The sequence below is a fragment of the Larus michahellis genome, chromosome 9 (assembly GCF_964199755.1).
Source record: "Larus michahellis chromosome 9, bLarMic1.1, whole genome shotgun sequence".
Taxonomy (NCBI): Eukaryota; Metazoa; Chordata; class Aves; order Charadriiformes; family Laridae; genus Larus; species Larus michahellis.
This window is the reverse complement of record NC_133904.1, coordinates 35211226-35230405: the sequence shown is the minus strand read 5'-3', so window position 1 is coordinate 35230405 and position 19180 is coordinate 35211226. Positions and strand designations below refer to the sequence as shown.

The following is a 19180-nucleotide window of genomic DNA, read 5'->3' as shown; positions in this document are numbered from 1 at the left end:
AACCAAGACCCTGAGTTTGAAGGCAAATTACTTGAAGCAGAGATTATTTTATAGCAAGAGACAATGGGAAATGCAGTTACCAGGACGAGCTCGAATACTTTGCTTTTCCAAATCATCAGCTTTTGAATTACTCAAATAACTCCCATTTAAGATGACATATATGGCTGTTTCTGTGATATCTAAGTGTTAATTCACAGTCATATTTGTTCATAGGTTATTTTGCAGAACAGTTGGCACGTCCTCTCCTTGGCTATTCATTTTCATGGTTGCAATAGACAACCAAATTTACTTAAACTATGTACTCTTCTGTAAAAGCAACCATTTCAAAATGGTATCTTAATTGTAAATTGAGTACTCTTTGTGGTTAAAAGAGAGGAAATAGTGCCAAAGAGGACTATTAAAAGTGAAATCCAGGCAAATAAAATTACAGTCGGAGTTGTAGCCTGTTAGCAGTAATCTGTTTGGAAGTTATTATTTACACAAAGGTAAAAGACACGTAGTATGTATAACCTCAGCATTGCGTGTATATGATTCATCATTTATTTAGAAGAATACTTCTTGGGGTAAGAATGGGACTTTTAAAAGTAACTTAATAAACAACCCAACCACAGAGTAAGTTGTGACTCTTTTACTCTTCCTCTCATCTCAGAAACCTCTAAACCCACTCTTTTGGAGGTGGAGAGGAAGAAAACACAGGAGACTTTAAGATCAGTGACTTTGACTGTTTTCTCCCCAGAATTTGAAAATTTGTTTAAAACCATTCAATTTTCAAAATTTTAACAACTTGTGACTCAACATAATGGATTAATATCTGTTAAAACTTAATAAACATTTTTAATTAGCATTCAAACATACTGCAATTAAAAGTCTCCCTTTAAGATTTATTAGTTATTGTATGTTCATTAAATAACAGATAATTAGTGAAAACGGATCCATTGAGGATTAACAGCTATGTTATAGATACACATCTGTTACATGATTTTGAGGCTCAGTTGTTATTTAATGTACGATAACTATCCTATTAAAAACACATTTGATGCTATGTTTTCGGCTTGTGTGATTGGAGTAGGCAAATGCCACCCCTTGCTATTACGAGGATCCAATCTCACATTCCCTTTGCGTCCTTCTCAAAGTATCTGTAAATATGAAGGTGAGTGTGGTTTAGAGAGGTGGTTTTAATGGATAACAGACTATTCTTTAAATGTTGATCTTATTGACAGTGTTATTAATGAATTGCCTCGATAGGTTATGAACAGAAGCTATTATACTAGCTATTTATAATGGAAAAACTATTAGAATCTACCATTCTCTCCCTAAAGCTATATTATTGATTTAGTATATTGTCTAGCAAAAACTGCATAAAAAGTTCAGATGCTATTGAGCTTATTTTCAAAAGCACGTGGTACATTGCCACCAAGTAGCCAGATTGCATACTCCTAATGAAAAATTTTTGAGAAAAAGGTTAGAAAGGCAGAAAAATTGCAAAGTTCCCTTGAGACAGCTTCCCCAGATTACACTGTAATTGTGATTTTTAATGAGGTGGGGGCAAGAGGATGTCCCTTTTTAAAAAAAGAAAGTAGTATTTCAGTTCTGAGCTTCCACAGGGAGCAGCTGATTGCCAGGGATAAGGGCAACTCCAAAGATGCAGTTTCTGGAATTCTGTAAATTCAATTGTTAGTTTCTCTCCATTGGAACTATGCTTCCAAGGATTTGTAATACAGGATTTAAAGCATAGAAGGGTTTTTAAGATAAGAATATCTAGAGTATCTCAGGCCATGATCTGTCCTTTTTAGAAGATTCTGATTTCTTCTTGGTCCTAGAAACAGGAATGAAGGGTATTGGAATTGTGAATTAATTCAGAAAGATTATACATATGACATCACTGGGTTGGAAGGTAAGTCAAGTGGTCATGTAATCTCTAGCCTTCCTCAAGACAGGATGAATTATTACTTATGACATGCTTGTCTAACCTGTTCCTAAAGATTTTTACTGTTGAAAACTCCACGGCATCTTCAGGCAATCTGCAGAATTTCATTTTGCTAATTTTTTATAATTTCTTACCCTTTTTTTCCTCCATACCTATAGTACCATTTGTTATTGCTATTTTAGCCAACTTCATTTTTTTAGTTGAACTTCAGAGAAGCTCCTGAATCAAATTTCACAGACCATGTTTTATTTCTGTTTCAAGGAAAGGATTCAAGACAGCCCTTCTCCAGCTCCATCTCTAGAAGACAGTCAGCGACCTGGGAGCCATGCTTCCTCCCATCAGAGCAGCAGCGTGTCCAGCTCACCGTCCCAGTTGGACAACACACCAGACAGAATTGGTTAGTGCTTTGCAGCCTCACACCCCTTCACAGTTACTGACCTCAAGAATTTTGGAAGTTTGTTGAGGCAAATATTTCTTTGCTGGGAAACACAGGAAAGCACTCACTTGCTAGAAAACGTCCCAGAAATTTCATCAATATAGTTTGTTTTATTAGGGTTCATCACTGTGCAGAGCCTAGTCCCTCAGATTCATTCTGTGCCAGTATCCATCCATGCGCAGAAGATACCAACCCCTCTCTGGTACAACCAGCTTCTTTTGCACGCTGGAGTAAGTGCCTCTGAAGGCACCTGGAATTGAAAAATAGCAAGATATTCTTTCTATGTATATCAGAAAAGTCACAGATTATATGATGGCTTTTCCATTCCAAAAAACCTCCTCATGCCCACACATTCCCTGATCAGCATGAGGCTGAGGGCTTTTTGATTTTTCTGGTCTCTCCACCACAGCTTTCACAGCCTGTGCATTATTGATCTTGTGTTTAAAATGCTAATTCAGTCTAGAGGAAGTTTAGATCCTATTCTTGGTGCTTCCAAGAGGGATCTAGGGCAAGTCAATTAACATCTCTTCACGTCAGTGTATGTCAACACTGTTGTCTTCACAATGACTGGATCCTATGCAGGCATTGCTGAGCTAGATTTAAACTACAAAAACAGTGCAGTCCATGTAAGTCAGTGTAGACTTCACTCCTATCAAATAACTGCTCAGCTGCTTGCTGGGATTTTGCAGTTTGGACTCTGGCCTGTGCAGCAGCACCGTGGCACCACATAGCACAGCTGGCTCTACACAAACTAGTCAATGGAACCTGAACTACTTTGCCTAAACATATGCACACACAGGGCAGAGACTAGAAAGTAGATTCCCCTCAGCTTTTTCATATGTAAAATTGGGCTGGAAATATACAGGACAAGAAATGTAACTTCCTATATCAACAGTGAAAAAAGGACTTCTGTCCTCACTTTAGATTTTGAAAGCTACTATAACTTGTTTAATTAATAGTAGTAGCACACACTGCAAGCCTCTGGGCTCCAGAAATGGTGCTGCAAGCTTTTTAAAAAAAACTAGGTTTTATTTATGTTGAACTAAACATTGCTCTCTGTTGAAGTCTAATGCTTACTGTTGTAAAAATATGTATATATACTTTGTATCTATATAAATATATATATTTTTTTTTCACTTTTGCAATATAAAAGAACCCAACTAAATACTTTCCCTAAAACATGGCAGTGATGCTTTTAACAAGTGTCCTCACTGGAATAACTTTAAATTCTGTAATTGGTTAATTGCAGAGAAGGAAATGCTTTAACCAAATAAGAACAAAGAAAATAGCCATCTTGAAATCATAAACTAACACCTTTCACTGATCTTGCATGTGTTAAGTAAAGAATTTATTTCAACGCTGCAATGTATGGCTTTTCTGCTGTCATCTATCATTTGTGTTACTATCTGTCTATCTGTATTTTTTATTAAGCTTGCTGCTTTATGGATAATTACTTACACTTAAATCCTTAACTGTTTTTTTCCCCAAAATGATTTCTGTGAAGTACTTTTCTAATTAGTTGATTTGAACATTTCATAAGAAATCACATTCATCTCAATAGTAATTTGGGTTTTATCTTGGTATCTTTGTTTAATCAACTTAAGCAAATTTGCTTTTGCTGCATATTTTACTTGTCCCTACATGCGGAACCAGGACAGGGAAACGGTTGATCATGGACAATAAAAATGGTCAATTGCTGTAAGACTTACAAATAAATGTTAAAATACAAAAATATTGACAAAGAGGAAAATAATGTAATATTTTCCTCTCTTCTGACTTTTTTTTTACTTGACAGTGTTATATAGCTGTGCACTCTGTTTTTTTTAGCTATGCTGACCAGCAGCAGGGAAGGAGAACTCATTGATCAAGAAACTGGGACCAGCCTAAAAAAGATACAAAAGGATAAAGGTAGAATTACAGACTGTTTTTCATCTCAGACATTTAATTACACTCATGAGTTTTATTCCTTTTTCCTATTATTCTGCATATGCAGTGGCGTAATATTGTAAATTTAAGAGAGCTAAGTGCCTAATTGCCATGAATAATGTATCCAGTGAATTTACATGGCGTTCTTCTTAGGAAGTGTAAACAATCAGTTCTTTGCGTCTCTCTGTTTATATAGTATGGGGCTAATATTTTGCCGGTCTTTTGACTCAATTATTTATGAAGTTCCTAGCAAATATTTGATTAGTCACATGGTATTGTTTCCTTGCCTCCAGGGGATGTGTGTGCAGACTACTCTAATGCTGGTATGTAGGTGAGGGAACGAAGCCATTTTTTGTGTCTAATAACATTACATTACCTCAGAGGTGAGAGGCAGCAAGGGGAGAAGTGATGTTTGGCCTGTAGTGATTGTCCTGTAGGCAGGGAAGCGCCTCCTCTGTTGGTTCTCCCTGCAGTGATTGTTGAGTATGTGAGAAAGGGAATACATTGGCATATGCAGGCGAGCCCTGGGGAAGTGGTGGAGTGACAGAGAGCATGTGGCATCTGTGGCTGCACATTGGGGAAGAAGCAGACATTTTGTTTCCTTGCAAATACAACAAAAATATAAATTGTATTAATAGGCGAGAGGTTTATTCTGGCAGTACGTGCAGAAAGCACCATACAAAATGAGTACCTGCAAAAAAAAAGACAATGGGATATAGTTAAAGAAATAAAAGAAAGCTGAAGGTAAGTGAATACCATGTACTGAGGGAGATATTAAGGTTTCAGGGTGAAAAAGATGTGAAGGAAAACAAAGAGAAGGAAGTAACCAAAAGAGGAGACAACATAAGCTAAATGTACTCATAAGTCTACTGTAAATAGGAACATTTTATCATAAATTAAAACACAAACTGATTTCGATTTTGGTTGAGGTGATTTTAGGTTATGTGTAAAAATCAGACAAACTCATACACCTCAGGCCTGAGTAAATGATTGCATTCTCTGTATTTAATGTATTCTCTGAGAAAACTAAAAAGGCAGGTATAGACAATTTTATGAGCTACTCAAGAGAATTTGGAGTCTCCATGTGCCCTGTGGTTCCAGAGTTATATAAATTTATTTGGGCAGATTCATGATTTTGTATGATCAGCTCTATTCCTTAGACATCTGTAACTGATTCAGTTATGGGTAGGACGAGCCTGAAACTTCCTTCCTGTATTTTATATTTTCATACTTGACTCTCTCGTCCTGAAAGCAGAGGCTGTTTCCTATTCATTGGTTTCTCTACGCATTTAAGCACTTTCCTCATGAACCTCAAAAGAGCCCTTTTATGCAATTCTGAGATAATTTTCTGTCTGGATCATCATGCTTAAATCCTTCCCTCTTGACTCCTGTTGGCATTTATGGACGAACACCAGAAGCCAGTTATCAACCATATCTTCATTCCTAAGATTAAAAATTTACATTTCTGTAGTAATTGCATAGGTATTTGATTTAAATCTGAAAGTGTAGTTGATTTTAATTTTCTTGAACTGTGCGTGGTTTCTTGCCACATGTTTAGTCATTTTTCAGAGAAACAATCCAATATCCTATGGGATTCGAAGATGCAAATCATGTAGTTATTGGTAGTAGCAGTCCTGTCACTCAGGACAGATGAAGGAAAGTACAGTTTAAGGATCAGAAAAGACGATTCAGAAATCCCGAAAAGCGTGAAAATAATTTAAATCCCACCACCTGTGAACCCAATACCCAGGCTCCTGTGAAAACTGAATGTTCTTTGTAACATGTAGAAAATCACAAAGATCTGATGTTAACATTTTGTGTACCATAATTCACCTTAAATTTAAAGTTGTATAGGTTTATTCATGTCCTGATCTACATTTTTGCATAGTATTATCTTTCTTCAATTGATTATATACTGGGAAATATGTCTTTATACATGTGTTACTTCTGCGTGTACTTGCGGGCTTTTTTTAGGGAGAAGTTAGTGTTCAGAGATTCACATACATCAGACAAAAGGGCTTTAAAATCATAAGACATTTTAAATAATCATTTTAAAGATAGAATAATGTTTCTGGCTTTCTACTTGGTCTGCACAGGTCAAGTATTTCTCTGAAAATATGAGAATCAGAAGTTACTCATTTTTGTCAAATAAAGATGTAATTTTCAAGTAATCCCATAGCTCCAGAAGCGAAACCTTTTGAAGACATTATAGTGGGACAAATGATGATGTTTTAAAGGCACCAACTGCTTTGTATACCCAGCAATTCCAAGCTGATCTTGCATTTGGCAGTGTGTCAGGCCTGTATTACAGTTCCTGTATGAATCTCTCATTTATAGGAGACAGGCACCCTATAATTGATGGACTGCACCGGTAGGACAGAGTCAATACTCTGCTTCTGAAAATCCCCAGCCAGTGTGTGCTGGGCCTTTCTGTCACCCTCTACAAGTGTTGTTATTCCTCAATGATTGGTCTCACTCCCTTATAGATTCTTTGTTCCTAATAATAGCATTATTCTCTTGCATGTATTTATTTTTGGCTCTGGCGTACCTCAAAAACTGAATGTTTTTCAGATTCAGATGTGGACAGTCACTGGAGAGTGTGATCTATGCTGGGTTGCTCAGCGAAAAATGTACTTGTAATGTGTATACAAAACAAGCTTTGTTTTTCAAAACCTGCCATTACTTTTACTAAGGCAAAATATATTTACCATGGAAAAGATTTTCAAAGTTATTAAGAAGGAATGTAGTTAAAATAAAAGTATCAACATTTATTAAGTATGACAAGTAAGCGGTTTATACAACCGTGGCAAACATATGTTTTCACATCTGTTTTCAGTAATATCATCATGATTTTAAAAATGATTTATAGCTCTGCAGGCTATAAAATGCCAGCTTTGCTGTAAGTTGGAAGTTTGCAAACAACAAAGAAATCATTGAAGGCATATATTGAACATGTTTTTGTGTTACACGCCTTGATATAACTTTACAAATATGAGTACTCTGTAACAATTAAGATAGCAACAAATGAAAATTAAGTAACTAAAATTTAGCAGTAGTACTACTTATGTGATATCTTAGCATTAAAAACAGTAAAAGTTATTGTAATTATTATAGGCAAATACTGTGATATCCCTCAGGATACACAATTTTTCTTTTCCGTGTCTCATTTTAAGTGATCTCAGCACCAAACAAAAATGTGCTACTTTGTTCTCATCAAAGTAATTTCAAGGTAATTAGGGCTGAAGAGAATATAGTGTAACAGTTTTTCTTTAAAATACAGTTAATATGCATTTTTTCAATTTTGTTGAGCTGTTTGCATATGTTGGCGGGAGCAGAATTTACAGAATTGGCAGCTGCCTTGGTGCAGAGCGCCCAGTTACAGACCATACCTTTAAGCTTTTTGAGGGAGAAATACCATTAAATCTCAATTACTCCACATCCTTTCATCATCTTTTTAAGAAGGGTGGTCAGGCTTAACATTAGAGGACAACAATATCAAATATCTTTATAGGTCTTCAGTTTTATTTTTTTACACAAAATACATGACTATATTTTTGTCAAACACCTTTACCCGTTATGGCGCACAAGCATCTTGCCTGTGCATCCGTATCAGGGTGTAAGTGAAAACCATATGAAGAGTAATCTGTACTTTATTTTGAAATTGCTATTTTGAAATCCTTTCCATGAAAGGCAAGAGAGTTAGAAAATCCCCAACAGAGCATAGCCCCAAACGTTTACAGAAACTTAAACACAGATTCTTCCTGATTGTGCTTACTTGCTGTGTCTGGTTTTAAGCAGTTACATTTTACCTGCACAACTGATCGCTGAAACTAAATTTTAAATTCATCTGCTTCAGTATATATTGTGGAAAAAATCTATCATATGGGAAAGGATTGTGTTTGACACAGCCCTGTATGGGCTTTATGGAAAGCTCCATATGAATTCTGGCATTAGGAAGGTTAAACGAGCCAGAAAAGAATTTGGCCATGCCTTCCAGTCGGATTTAAATGCCAGTACAATTATTCTGTTTGACTGCATGACAAGAAATATTTCAAACTCCTTATATAGGATGGAGTAATAAAAGGCACTTGCTCAACTCTTGCACAGAAATCAATGGGAATGTTTGTGATATCTTCAGTGGGAACAGAGTTTTGCCGAAGTCTGGTATTTTGGAAGATCGCTGCCCCGGCTAACACTACTGGTTATTATTCCAGACAGGGGTGGTACACATTCATAGGCTGCGCCAGTGCTGTACCTCCCGGACCGGTGGCATGCCCCGAGCGCTGGTGAGAGCTGGGCACACATCAGCCCTGTCCCTCTGCTCTGATTTTAGCAGGAGGCAAGCAGGACATGTGGGCCCTGGGGACCACAGCCTGCTTTGACCGGTTGTTCACATGGGTGTTTGGGGCCCTGGAGCTGCACTCCACCCTAAGTGAACCAGAGTAAGATTTCATAGGAGAACTTCATAAATGACCAGTATCTTCAGTATCTTCGGATTTAATGCAAATTAAGTCCAAAGCAGTCTTTGACTAGAAGTAAAGCTTGTATTTATTGAAAAAAGGATTTGCTCTGAATTTCCCAGAGCTGCTTGGTGGCAATGCTACCCTCCTCTAGCCCAGTTGGCTGCATCTTCAGAGAAGTCTGGATTCAAGGGCCATGTCTCATGTTTCCAGTAGACGGTAGTCTCCAAAACTGCATCTGGCAGCTATCCCTTTTCGTTTTATTAAAGAACACCTTTCCCTTTATTACTTCAAGGAATTTTGCATCATTTCTGTCAGCTGAGTGAAATATTTTCAGATGGCCAGAGACTACAGTAATAAAAGAATAACTATATTTATTTATTGTATTTCATTAGCAGAAAAGAGGTTTTATGCTGTTTGAATTAATCATTGCCAAAGGACTGGGTTACTCATGATGTGAGGGGAGGAGAATGAGCAGGTGCAGAACACCTGAAACAGCAACAGGCCCCCGGTGGTGGGCCCCAGTGGTGGGGGGTGTCCTCCAGAAAGGGGACTTTTCCAACAATTAATCTGAAAGCATCCAGATGGAGAGTGCAAGGGATAAGATAGAGAGCTAAGAGTACGAAGCTGTACCACGCAGTGTGTGTACAAAGTGTATGATAGATGCCAACACTTCAGATGTTCACCATGCTGTTTCTTTGACGTATCAATACTTGCATGTTAAAGCTATGATGAGAAAAAAGCGATTTTTTTTCACGAATGTGCTCACGAATCTCCTTCTGAGGTACGTGAAAATCACCCCAAATTAGAAGTGAAGTCATGTTCTCTTTGGTATCTAAGCGTGTATATTAGAGACCGAGGGGTCATTTCATAAGAAGTGAATGCAATAATACATGGGTTTAAAGACTGCAAGGGTTTCTTTTTTCCAAAAACTTATGACATGCGCAGTGCAAATGCTCACTGGAAAATTCAGAAATATTTTTACATTTTCTGTACTCGGAGAATACTGAAAGCTAAGCAGCACAGTGCTCTATTCTTGGTAAAGGCTTTTTCCACAAGTTTTTTTTGTTGTTAAATTCAACCTGCAAGTGAACTGACAACTGTTAAAATGGTAGCCTAAGAGTAGATGTGATCTTTCGTCAGTCAATCAGTCAAAAAAACCAAGCAACCCAAACCCATGAAACCAAGGCAAACTCTTATTCACATTTAGATTCACAATATAAGTAAATAGAAAGTAATAGTAGAGCTTTAATTTTTAAAGTTTCTAGACTCACATCATTATCATTGTGTGTTTAACCATTGCTCAAACATTTATAAATACAAGGGCCATTATGAAAGAGATATTAATGAAGTACTGCAAGGTCGCATCTTTTACATTATGTTTATATTAGTTCTTTATTTGCAGAATCATTTTTAAGAATGCATTTTTTCTGAAGAGTAAAATACCTGCTTCATAATTATCTTGGCAGATGGACCAAGACAGCTTCTTACATTGATATATAATTTATTAATATGTTTTATTTATTAGATTTCAGTGACTTTAGTGTATTGCTATCTAAACACTACAAATTATGGGTCTATATAAACGTGCTGAAATAATGGAATTTTCTTGACTGAAAAGGCCAGATTTTTTAGTAAGATATTTATGTAAGTCCAGGGAATAAAATGGGCAAATAAGAATGAGATAGGACAGAAATAAGGTAGCTGCTCTCAAAGGTCAGGTTGTCTCTTCAGAGTTTACAATTTCCACTTTTCCTCCAATACTGTGAATTGAGTTTTGGGTAGGTCCATCTTACTGAATTATATCAGATTTGAAAGGCATAAAAAGGGGAGAAAACTGCTGATTGGTACCCAGTGACCTAAGAAAGCTTTTGGATTAGGCCCAGGAATCTTTTCTTAGAGTTAGCACTTGTATTAAAACTGACCCTTTGAATTCTCTGATTTGTAATGCCTCTGATGCAAAGTCATTAACCTGAAAACTGCAGTTGGTGACATTCTTAATATGTCTGAGTTATTTAATAAGTTTGCCTTCAGTCCTCATTACGAGCAGTAAGATCTGAAAAATACACATCCTGAAAGGTTGCTGAATGGTTTTCTCATATTACAGAAATCCTTGAGATCGCTGGGAATGCGCTGACCGGGGTTCGGTCTCCCCCTGCCTGTGCTCTGAGCCAGCCATAGGCACCAAACCTGCTCCTGAGAAATTGTGTTTGTGCATTTGTGTGCCCACGGGAGCAACCATGCATACATGTAGGGAAGGAATGGGTTCTTCTCTGTTTGAACTCATCCAGGAAGTCTTAGGCTGTCACTGCTTGAAAGTTTTGTACAGACCATCTACGTCACTGAAAGTAGCACGTTGTTCCCAGCAAGGACAACAAAGACTACCATCAAACTCTTATTCACTAGGAAACCGCTTAGAAGCCAGAAATTTCTGATTTCAGTGCAAGTGTCTGTTTTAAGAAAAGACATTTTTGATATATTTCATCATGCATTCAATTTAAGCCAAAGTAAGGGAATGGGTAAAAATTTAATAACGAAAATTATTAATTGGTGATTTTGAAAGTTTTGCAATATATGTGTCTGAGGAAGACCTTCAAGAAATTCATAGAAGCTGCACTTCATATAATACAGGTTTCTTTTCTAAGGATTACTGATAGTGACCTGGGCTCTAGAGTTTGTCATGTTGCACATAGATGGACGTTACATACCAGTGAAATATTATTGAGTGACACAGTCACAGCTGTGGTCCTGGCTCCAGAACCCTTGTTTCAGTCAAGAACAGAGAGGACCAAAACTGCTCTTGATTGCAATGGCAATGCACCAAAAATTTTACTCTTGATTGTGTTGTCAAAGAGCAAATCCAGCCGCTATAGCATCCGTGGACATTGCGTTATATAACCAAATTTTTGGAGAAGAGGACAACTCAAGAGAGCTGCAGGTGCTTGCAAAGAAATACTCTGCATGCTGTGGTTCTGGGCCAAGGACTTACGAAAGCATGAGTTATGGGGAAGCCTTGGAGCATACCTAGCACAGGTGGATGGTATTTTGTGTAGCATTTTTATTTATTCAGGACTTTTTTCTAATTTGATCTTTTGAATATCTTACGATCTGTGGAGTGCGTCTGTCTTCTGTGTAAAAGTCACATTAAGATCGCAGTTAAGAGCTGTCTTTTCCTTATGGAACAGGACTTGCTGCCCAGAGTTTTCTGGTGACAGAAAGGCTGAGAACAAAACCATACATTTATGTGCATTTCCAAAGTCTTTATGTGCATGCTGCATTAGAAGAAATATTCCTGATAATATAAAAGTAGTAGATCCTTAGCGGACATAGAAGGCAGTGAACTAGCTCAGATTGGAAGTGGAAAAAGATTATCCTCTTGAAATAGGTAGGTAGTCATGGAACCAGAATAAGTGCGTTCAGACACTCTTCTGAAGAATAAGTGTATTTCAGACATTGTTCTCAATTACATCGATAAAGTTACGCTATACTTTGTTAGCAGAGTTGGTGTCGCCCATATACTGAACTCAGAAGCCACTGGGGCTGCAGAATGTAAGGAGGTCCAGACCACAGCCAGCTCAGGCTGTAATTTCAAGGAAATCAGATTTTATGTTTAATTGTTGGGGCAGGGGGCACCACAACAGTACTATTTACTGTGTTAGATATTTGTTTATTATAGCCATATTTATTTGTGGGGATGGGCAGTTCTGTTAGTTACTTTTTCATATTATCAGCTGTTCTTTGGAAATTAAGCATCATATCTGAAAGAGTGGGAGGCTGCAATAGTAAGCAACCAATATAATTTCAGCTATTTTAAAACAAGTGCTTTATTTTGAAGAAAAATGTCCCATTTTGAATTCTTTCGATGAAAGTCCCTGCACTTTTGAGTAAGTTCGATATTAATGTTCTTTTAATGATTCTTATTCATACAGTAGCACGTAGATGCATGGGTGAGATAGCATAAGAATCAGCAAGTAAATTAAATGTGTAGTATGTATGTTACACAAAATGGGACTGTCCTCACACAGAAAACCACACATACATAGAAATATGTCTGGGAACTTTTTTTTTTTGCTTTTTTTGTTCTTGACCATATTCATGTTTTTTTTTCATATTGATGTTATTATTCTATATATTCTCCATAAATTAATTATGTGGGGAAAAAATGTTCTAATAATCAAGGAGCTGTCATGCAGGTTGAGGGAGGTGATTCTGCCCCTCTACTCTGCTCTGGTGAGACACCACCAGGAGTACTGTGTCCAGCTCTGGAGTCCCCAACATATGAAGGACATGGGCCTGTTGGAGTGGGTCCAGAGGAGGCCAAAAAGATTATCAGAGGGCTGGAGCACCTCTGCTATGAAGACAGGCTGAGAGAGTTGGGGCTGTTCAGTCTGGAGAAGAGAAGGCTCTGGGGAGAAGTTATAGCCCCTTCCAGTACCTAAAGGAGCTTACAAGAAAGATGGGGAGGGACTCTTTGTCAGGGAGTGTGGCAATAGGATGAGGGGTAACAGTTTTAAACAGAAAGAAGGGAGATTTACATTAGATATTAGGAAGAAATTCTTTGCTGTGAGGGTGGTGAGGCACTGGAACAGGTTGCCCAGAGAAGCTGTGGATGCCCCGTCATTAGAGGTGTTCGAGGCCAGTCTGGATGGGGCTTTGAGCAACCTGGTCTAGTGGGAGGTGTCCCTGCCCATGGCAGGGGGGTTGGAACTAGATGATCTTCAAGGTCCCTTCCAACCCAAACCATTCTATGATTCTATGTTTCTAAAAACTCTCCGTGCTCTTCCGTTCAACTTATGTCAATCATAGGAGCAATTTATTTGCTAAAAGAATAAACAAACCTTGAACAACTGATTATGAGATTATCATTATACAGTCATTATACAACCCAGTAAGTTATGAAATAACAGAATGAGAATAACTAGGAGGATGTAATAATTCTTACACTAACAGTAACATTTTACCAGTACGTATCTCAGCAAGCTGGCCAGTGCTGGGAAGTGCCCACAAGCGGGGCTGCCTAGGTCACTGAGAGGCCAGTGCCTGCTATCAGATGGGAAACGAGTGCTTACATTTGCTGAAGATTTCCAGCTCTGAATATTCTTCTCGTAGCAAGTGCTTAGGATTGATAAAAAGATGGAAGGAGAGACACCTGTGCCTTGCTGTATTTGGGATACCCCAGTCATTGGGGTCCTCTGTGGGAAATAAACTTCCTTCTCAAAACTCCTTAATTGAAGATTGAATCACCTCTCTTAAGTGAAGCCTCTTCCAGGCTGCTGTATCTCTGCATTGCATCTATCACACTAACTCCAGTTAAAGATATTCCACTTCATCTGAGTGATTAAAGATTCATAAGATCAGGCTCCTTAACTAGGTCCCTTGGCCTGCTGCGTTATCAGCTGTAGTGTTGAGCTGCTTTGTCTTTTCTCCCCTCCCCAAGCTTCTTCACTAAATAATCCCAACCCAGTAGTTTGCTGGTTTGAAAACAGGACTCTTATCTCTTAAGTGGCCACTCCATTTGGGGCTTATGAGACCATCAGCCAGGAAACACTGTTATCCCTGGACTTACAGTCTATCTCAGATCCTCCAAATAGGACCAAAGTTAAGCTTCACAGTGAAAATACATGTGGCCAGAGGGAGTTTGGGCATAAATTCAGAGGGCCAAAGGCAGCTGTGAGACTGACTGTTGTTTTCTTTAGCTATATCATCAATGCCTCATCGACACATCTGTTCCCAACATTAGGATACCAAGCGCCTTTGTAGCTTTAGCTTGGAGGATCAGACTTCTGAGAGTTTTTGAGGCAGCACTCCTATTTCCATAACTGTAGTTTGCATGAATACCTGTGAAAATGAGCCCCTAAGTAATTGAGCCACTTTTGAAAGTAGCAGTTGGACTCCTAATTTTGAAATGTTGTTCATTTGTGATGTATTTGTAATGCCTAATCATGTTCTTGAGAACTGTTAAAAATGTATAATTTTCCCAAAAGGTTGTATTGCACATACACAGGCTCACTTATACTTTAACCTTTTTAGCCATTAGAAGTCTGAAATTCAAGGCAAATGAGTGCAAAGCTAGAAAGACAGTGATTATTCCAGAATTCCCCCGGCATGCTTCTCTGGTCATGCTTGGACATTGCATATTGCTCTCAAAATACCAACTGATTTATTTTCTTCTTTTATTTTGTAGTCAGTGTGACAGTAGTTTCCAAAGCAGATTTTTCTTCTAGTTGACAGAATATGACAGGCTATAACAAGTAGTTTAATAAATAAAATTCTGCTTCCAGGTGTATTTTGAGATGTTATAATCTATAAAACATTGTATAGTTTTGCATCTGTCTATTTTATCCATCACCTGGACTGCTGTGCAATATTTTGATAGCTAGACTTGGCTTGTGTGAATGTGCTGACATATCCCATGGCTTATTTGTGTGAGTGTTGTCAGTGAGGGGATACATAACTAAAATTTTTAATGACAGTTCAGTGGAGTGCCTCTTCTGGTGTGGTAGAACATGCCTTTTTGATGTAGAATATGTTGGAGGATGAAGCATCTCTGGTAGATGGCTGAGCTGGAGCAGAAAATGAAATACGTGTGTGTACACGTGTTTATTCACAGAGGTCAGAAAATATGAATGGCTGGGAAAATAACATGTTATTTATACATCTTTAACCTTTGGAGACATTTTAGATGCTACCAATTAGGAGATTGGCCTGTATTTATTATTGTTGTCTTGTTTTTTGTTCATTTTAAAATCTAAAAAGTGATTGTAATGAAGGTGCCCTCCAGGCAAAAGTGTGGAGAAATTCGCATACTAAAGGAAGAGTTGCCAGAGTTGCTGTTTGACTTTTGACGTTATTGTCATATAGCCTATGGCGTTACAAACAGAAGGGATTTAGATGGAAAGGAGAGCTTGAAATTACTCTATAAAATCTGTATATTTATATATACTGAATTTTCTTTTAACAGGTGTATTTTAAAGAAAGCATAATATTTTTGTAAAATTAAAATAATAACAACAGTAATAACAACAGTAATAACAACTCCATCGTGCCATAATTCCTTTGTTTCTTTGTACAAAGCTTTTGGTATTTAAAAAAACCCAAACCCACCAATATTCAAAAGCTATTCAATGAGTTCCTGAGAGATAGTTTTATTTTTTCAAGAACATTCATTACTAATCTCTCTCTATGCACAATGTTGAAATCTCAGCAGAAGATAAGTTGGGCACTGCTAGATTATAGCCTTACTCGTAATAAGAATTCTTTCTAATACACAAGGTAATTTTTCAGCACCCTATTTTGGGATTAGTGTTTTGTAAACATCACTGCCTGTATAGAATATATTAAATGTATTATAAATCAGGCTGGAGTTTTAATTTTACTCAACTAGCAGCTCATATATCATCAATCACATAAAATGCTAAAGCTAAATGGTACCAAATATCTAAAAAGTATGATTATCAATCTGTAATAGTTGTAGCTAAATGACAGAATTTTTGTGTGTTTTTTTTTTTCAGCAGTGAGAGCTAACGTACAAAGATATGTGGGTTAATAAATTTTAATGATAGATAACTGAAGTCTCAAAGTTTGAAATTTGTATTTTTCCTAGTCTGTATCTCAAAGGCAGTGCATGGTGTCTCCTGCTGTAGGAAGCAACAAAGTAGCTGGGTTGGGGCCTCCCCTCTTGTATTCTGGTTGTCTTCAGTGAAATTGTGTTCTGATGTTCAAACATGTAAGTGGAAGCTGTTGAGGAACTGGTTTCTCTTCTATGACAAAACAGACAAAAATGTCAGTTCCCATTTCCTCTTAAGAAACTTTACAGGCTCTAGGACCCTCATTTATTCCCATATCTTCCTTCTCATCTGAAAGGAAAATCTCCTCTCTCTCTACGCGAAACTATCTAATCCATCAAAATCCCACTTTAGTATACAGAGATTTTACCCCGGAAAAAAAGGGAACCCAGAAAAACAGTACAGTTAGTTTCAAATACAGAACAGCTCATTTCTTTCTTAATAAAGTTTAGGTATGTAAATAAAGATATAGAAACAAAGAGATCGTCAGGTTCAGAGTAGCCTCTTCAGCCTCTTCCACGGGCTATTCCAGCTCCCCCTTAAAAATTTAGGGAAAAAAAACCAAACCGAAGGATCTTTTTCAAAGAATTGACTCATACCTTCACAGTTCTTCAATCAGTAGAATAAGAGAAGCTGATCTGGCCAGTTCATGTCTCAGCCTTCAGAGAAGTGGGTTCATTGGTTGTACCTGCAGTGCCCCATGTGCCCTAAAGAAATGACCGCTAGCAGAGGAACTGCAGTGGTGCAGCCCGGTTAGGCAGCGCTGCAGGGCACCCTGGAGGAATTAATATGTCAGAAATGGAGCATGCCTCAGTGGGATCCTGATTGCTAGTAAGGCGAAACTGCTTGTAACATGCAGACTATCTCAGGTCTTCTTATATGGCACCACACTGTGTGAGACGGACACATCCTGGCTGATAAGTAGCTGTAGCATAGATGTAGAATGTTTGCATCACTAAAATGAGACTGTTTATCTAAAAAGAAGGATCTAAAAAGAAGAAATCTTATCTAAAAAGAAGAAATCCAGAAGGGAAAAATAATACATATTAAACCTTGTTTTCCAGGCTGTTGAATCAATTTATAGTAATATGTGAGTGAGCAGGAAGGTAACAGCATCTGGTAGCAATAAATGTGTTTCCTTCCCCGAGTTACCAAATTAGCTATGGGAAGGTGATTAGAAATAAAATACAAGGATTTCTGATAGAAATAGGTAACACTGCATGGGCTTTGAGATAAGAACTTGACAAATGTGTAGAATAAATGCAAAACTGGTTTTGAAAAGGGGGGAGATTACCATTTTCTATGTTGTGTGCCAAGATTTGTGCATTTCAAATGTTAGCAGTTGGCTTCTTTTCAAAACTGATAAATAATGATGTTTGTTGCGGAAACAATTATCCTAAAAATAATTTAAAAGGATTGTATCCCCTTTTTGTTTGCCTATAAAGACCACATTCAATTTATATATAGACAGAAAGAGCTCCACTTCCATCTATAAAACAGTTCTTAAATCATTCTAAATTATTGATGTGCACAAAGAACTCTTTCCACTTTTGTTTGAAGTTTTATTTCTGCGGCGTTGTGCTTTCTAATTGTACTTTCAACTACTATGACATCTGTTATAGTTGTTTCAAAAACTTTCAATACTTTTCTTTTTTAATGATAGACAGTCTTTTCAAAGACAAACTGTCTTCATTTTGAGCAAGAAAAATAATTAGTTGAAAAAAGATCACTGATTTGGCCGGGGAACTCACCATTTTACTTTTTTTTCTGCAAGTCGCTGTTTTATATGATTCCAGCACCTACTCAACAGAAAGCTGGCCAAAAGGAATTCATCTCTGCAGCAACTCAGAAACCACAGAGTATCAGCATATGTCCTTTGCTTCCCTGAGGAAATCCAGGACTTTATTCTACCAAAAAGGGTACCAAGAAAGTACTTCACAAACTGATAGTCTCTATATGTCTAACAGATGGAAAAGTTAGCTACTATTCCAAGCTGCTATGCCCAACAATATAGGAAAAAAGCTCAGCAATTGGAGATGAGATTAATCCTTAAAAGTCTGCTTAGAAATCCTTTTTAATATAACTAGTGATATGAATATGTGGTCTAGCAGTAAACTTAGTTCTAATGGTCTATGACATAATCGCAGTCTTATCTCTGGCATAAAAATACAGCAGACATTTAAAGTATCCCAGATCAGGAAAGCACAATGTAAAGATATCCTTGTCTTTCTTTCAAGAGAGGCTGTTTTACCCCGTAAGGTAGAATAGACTTTCAGCTTTGAAAAATTTAAGTCCAGGACTCTGGTCCGCTTGTAGTACACCATAACTAACCTTTGAATTAGAAGTTGCCTAGAATTCTTATAATAATTAATACAACGCTAGGGGATTTAATTGACCACAAGATTAAACTATTAAGGAAAAAAATTCATCCTAATTGAGAATTGAACCCCTACCCTTTATTCATTGAGTGTCTGCTCTGCCACTTGAGTCGTGAATTGGGGGTTAATTGACTGTCTAGAATCTCCCAAGGAGCAATTATTTCATATAATGGTGCTAACACATACTGTAGTAAGGCAATTTTTAGTAGCATCCTTTTTTCCCCTGGATTTAGAGAGATTTCATGAGAACAGCAAGAAAAGATGCTGGATGTGGGACAGGGAAGAAAGATATAAACAAAAAGGACTTAGGGTTTCCTTTCAACTGCTATTTGGTAAAGATCAAAAAACAGAAAAGGTGTTGATGTGGGTTGACAGAATAAAACCTCACCAATTTTTAGTTAAGAGACTCCCTAATCTCTGTGTCCTGTGGATCGCGCTACAATGCCAGCACCCCTCTACATTCTTGTTAAGATTCAGTAGTACTGGCC

General features: G+C 37.5%; 1 protein-coding gene across 4 annotated transcripts in view; it reads left to right on the top strand.

Annotated features, from left to right (window-relative positions):
- The window catches only part of DACH2 (dachshund family transcription factor 2), a 303362-nt gene that overhangs the window by 244058 nt on the left and 40124 nt on the right, over positions 1-19180 (top strand). For all 4 annotated transcript variants that reach the window (XM_074601979.1, XM_074601977.1, XM_074601978.1 and 1 more), the window contains exons 6-7: positions 2189-2324; positions 4191-4271. In XM_074601979.1, the coding sequence (XP_074458080.1) occupies positions 2189-2324; positions 4191-4271 (217 nt within the window). The remainder of the gene's footprint in view (positions 1-2188; positions 2325-4190; positions 4272-19180) is intronic.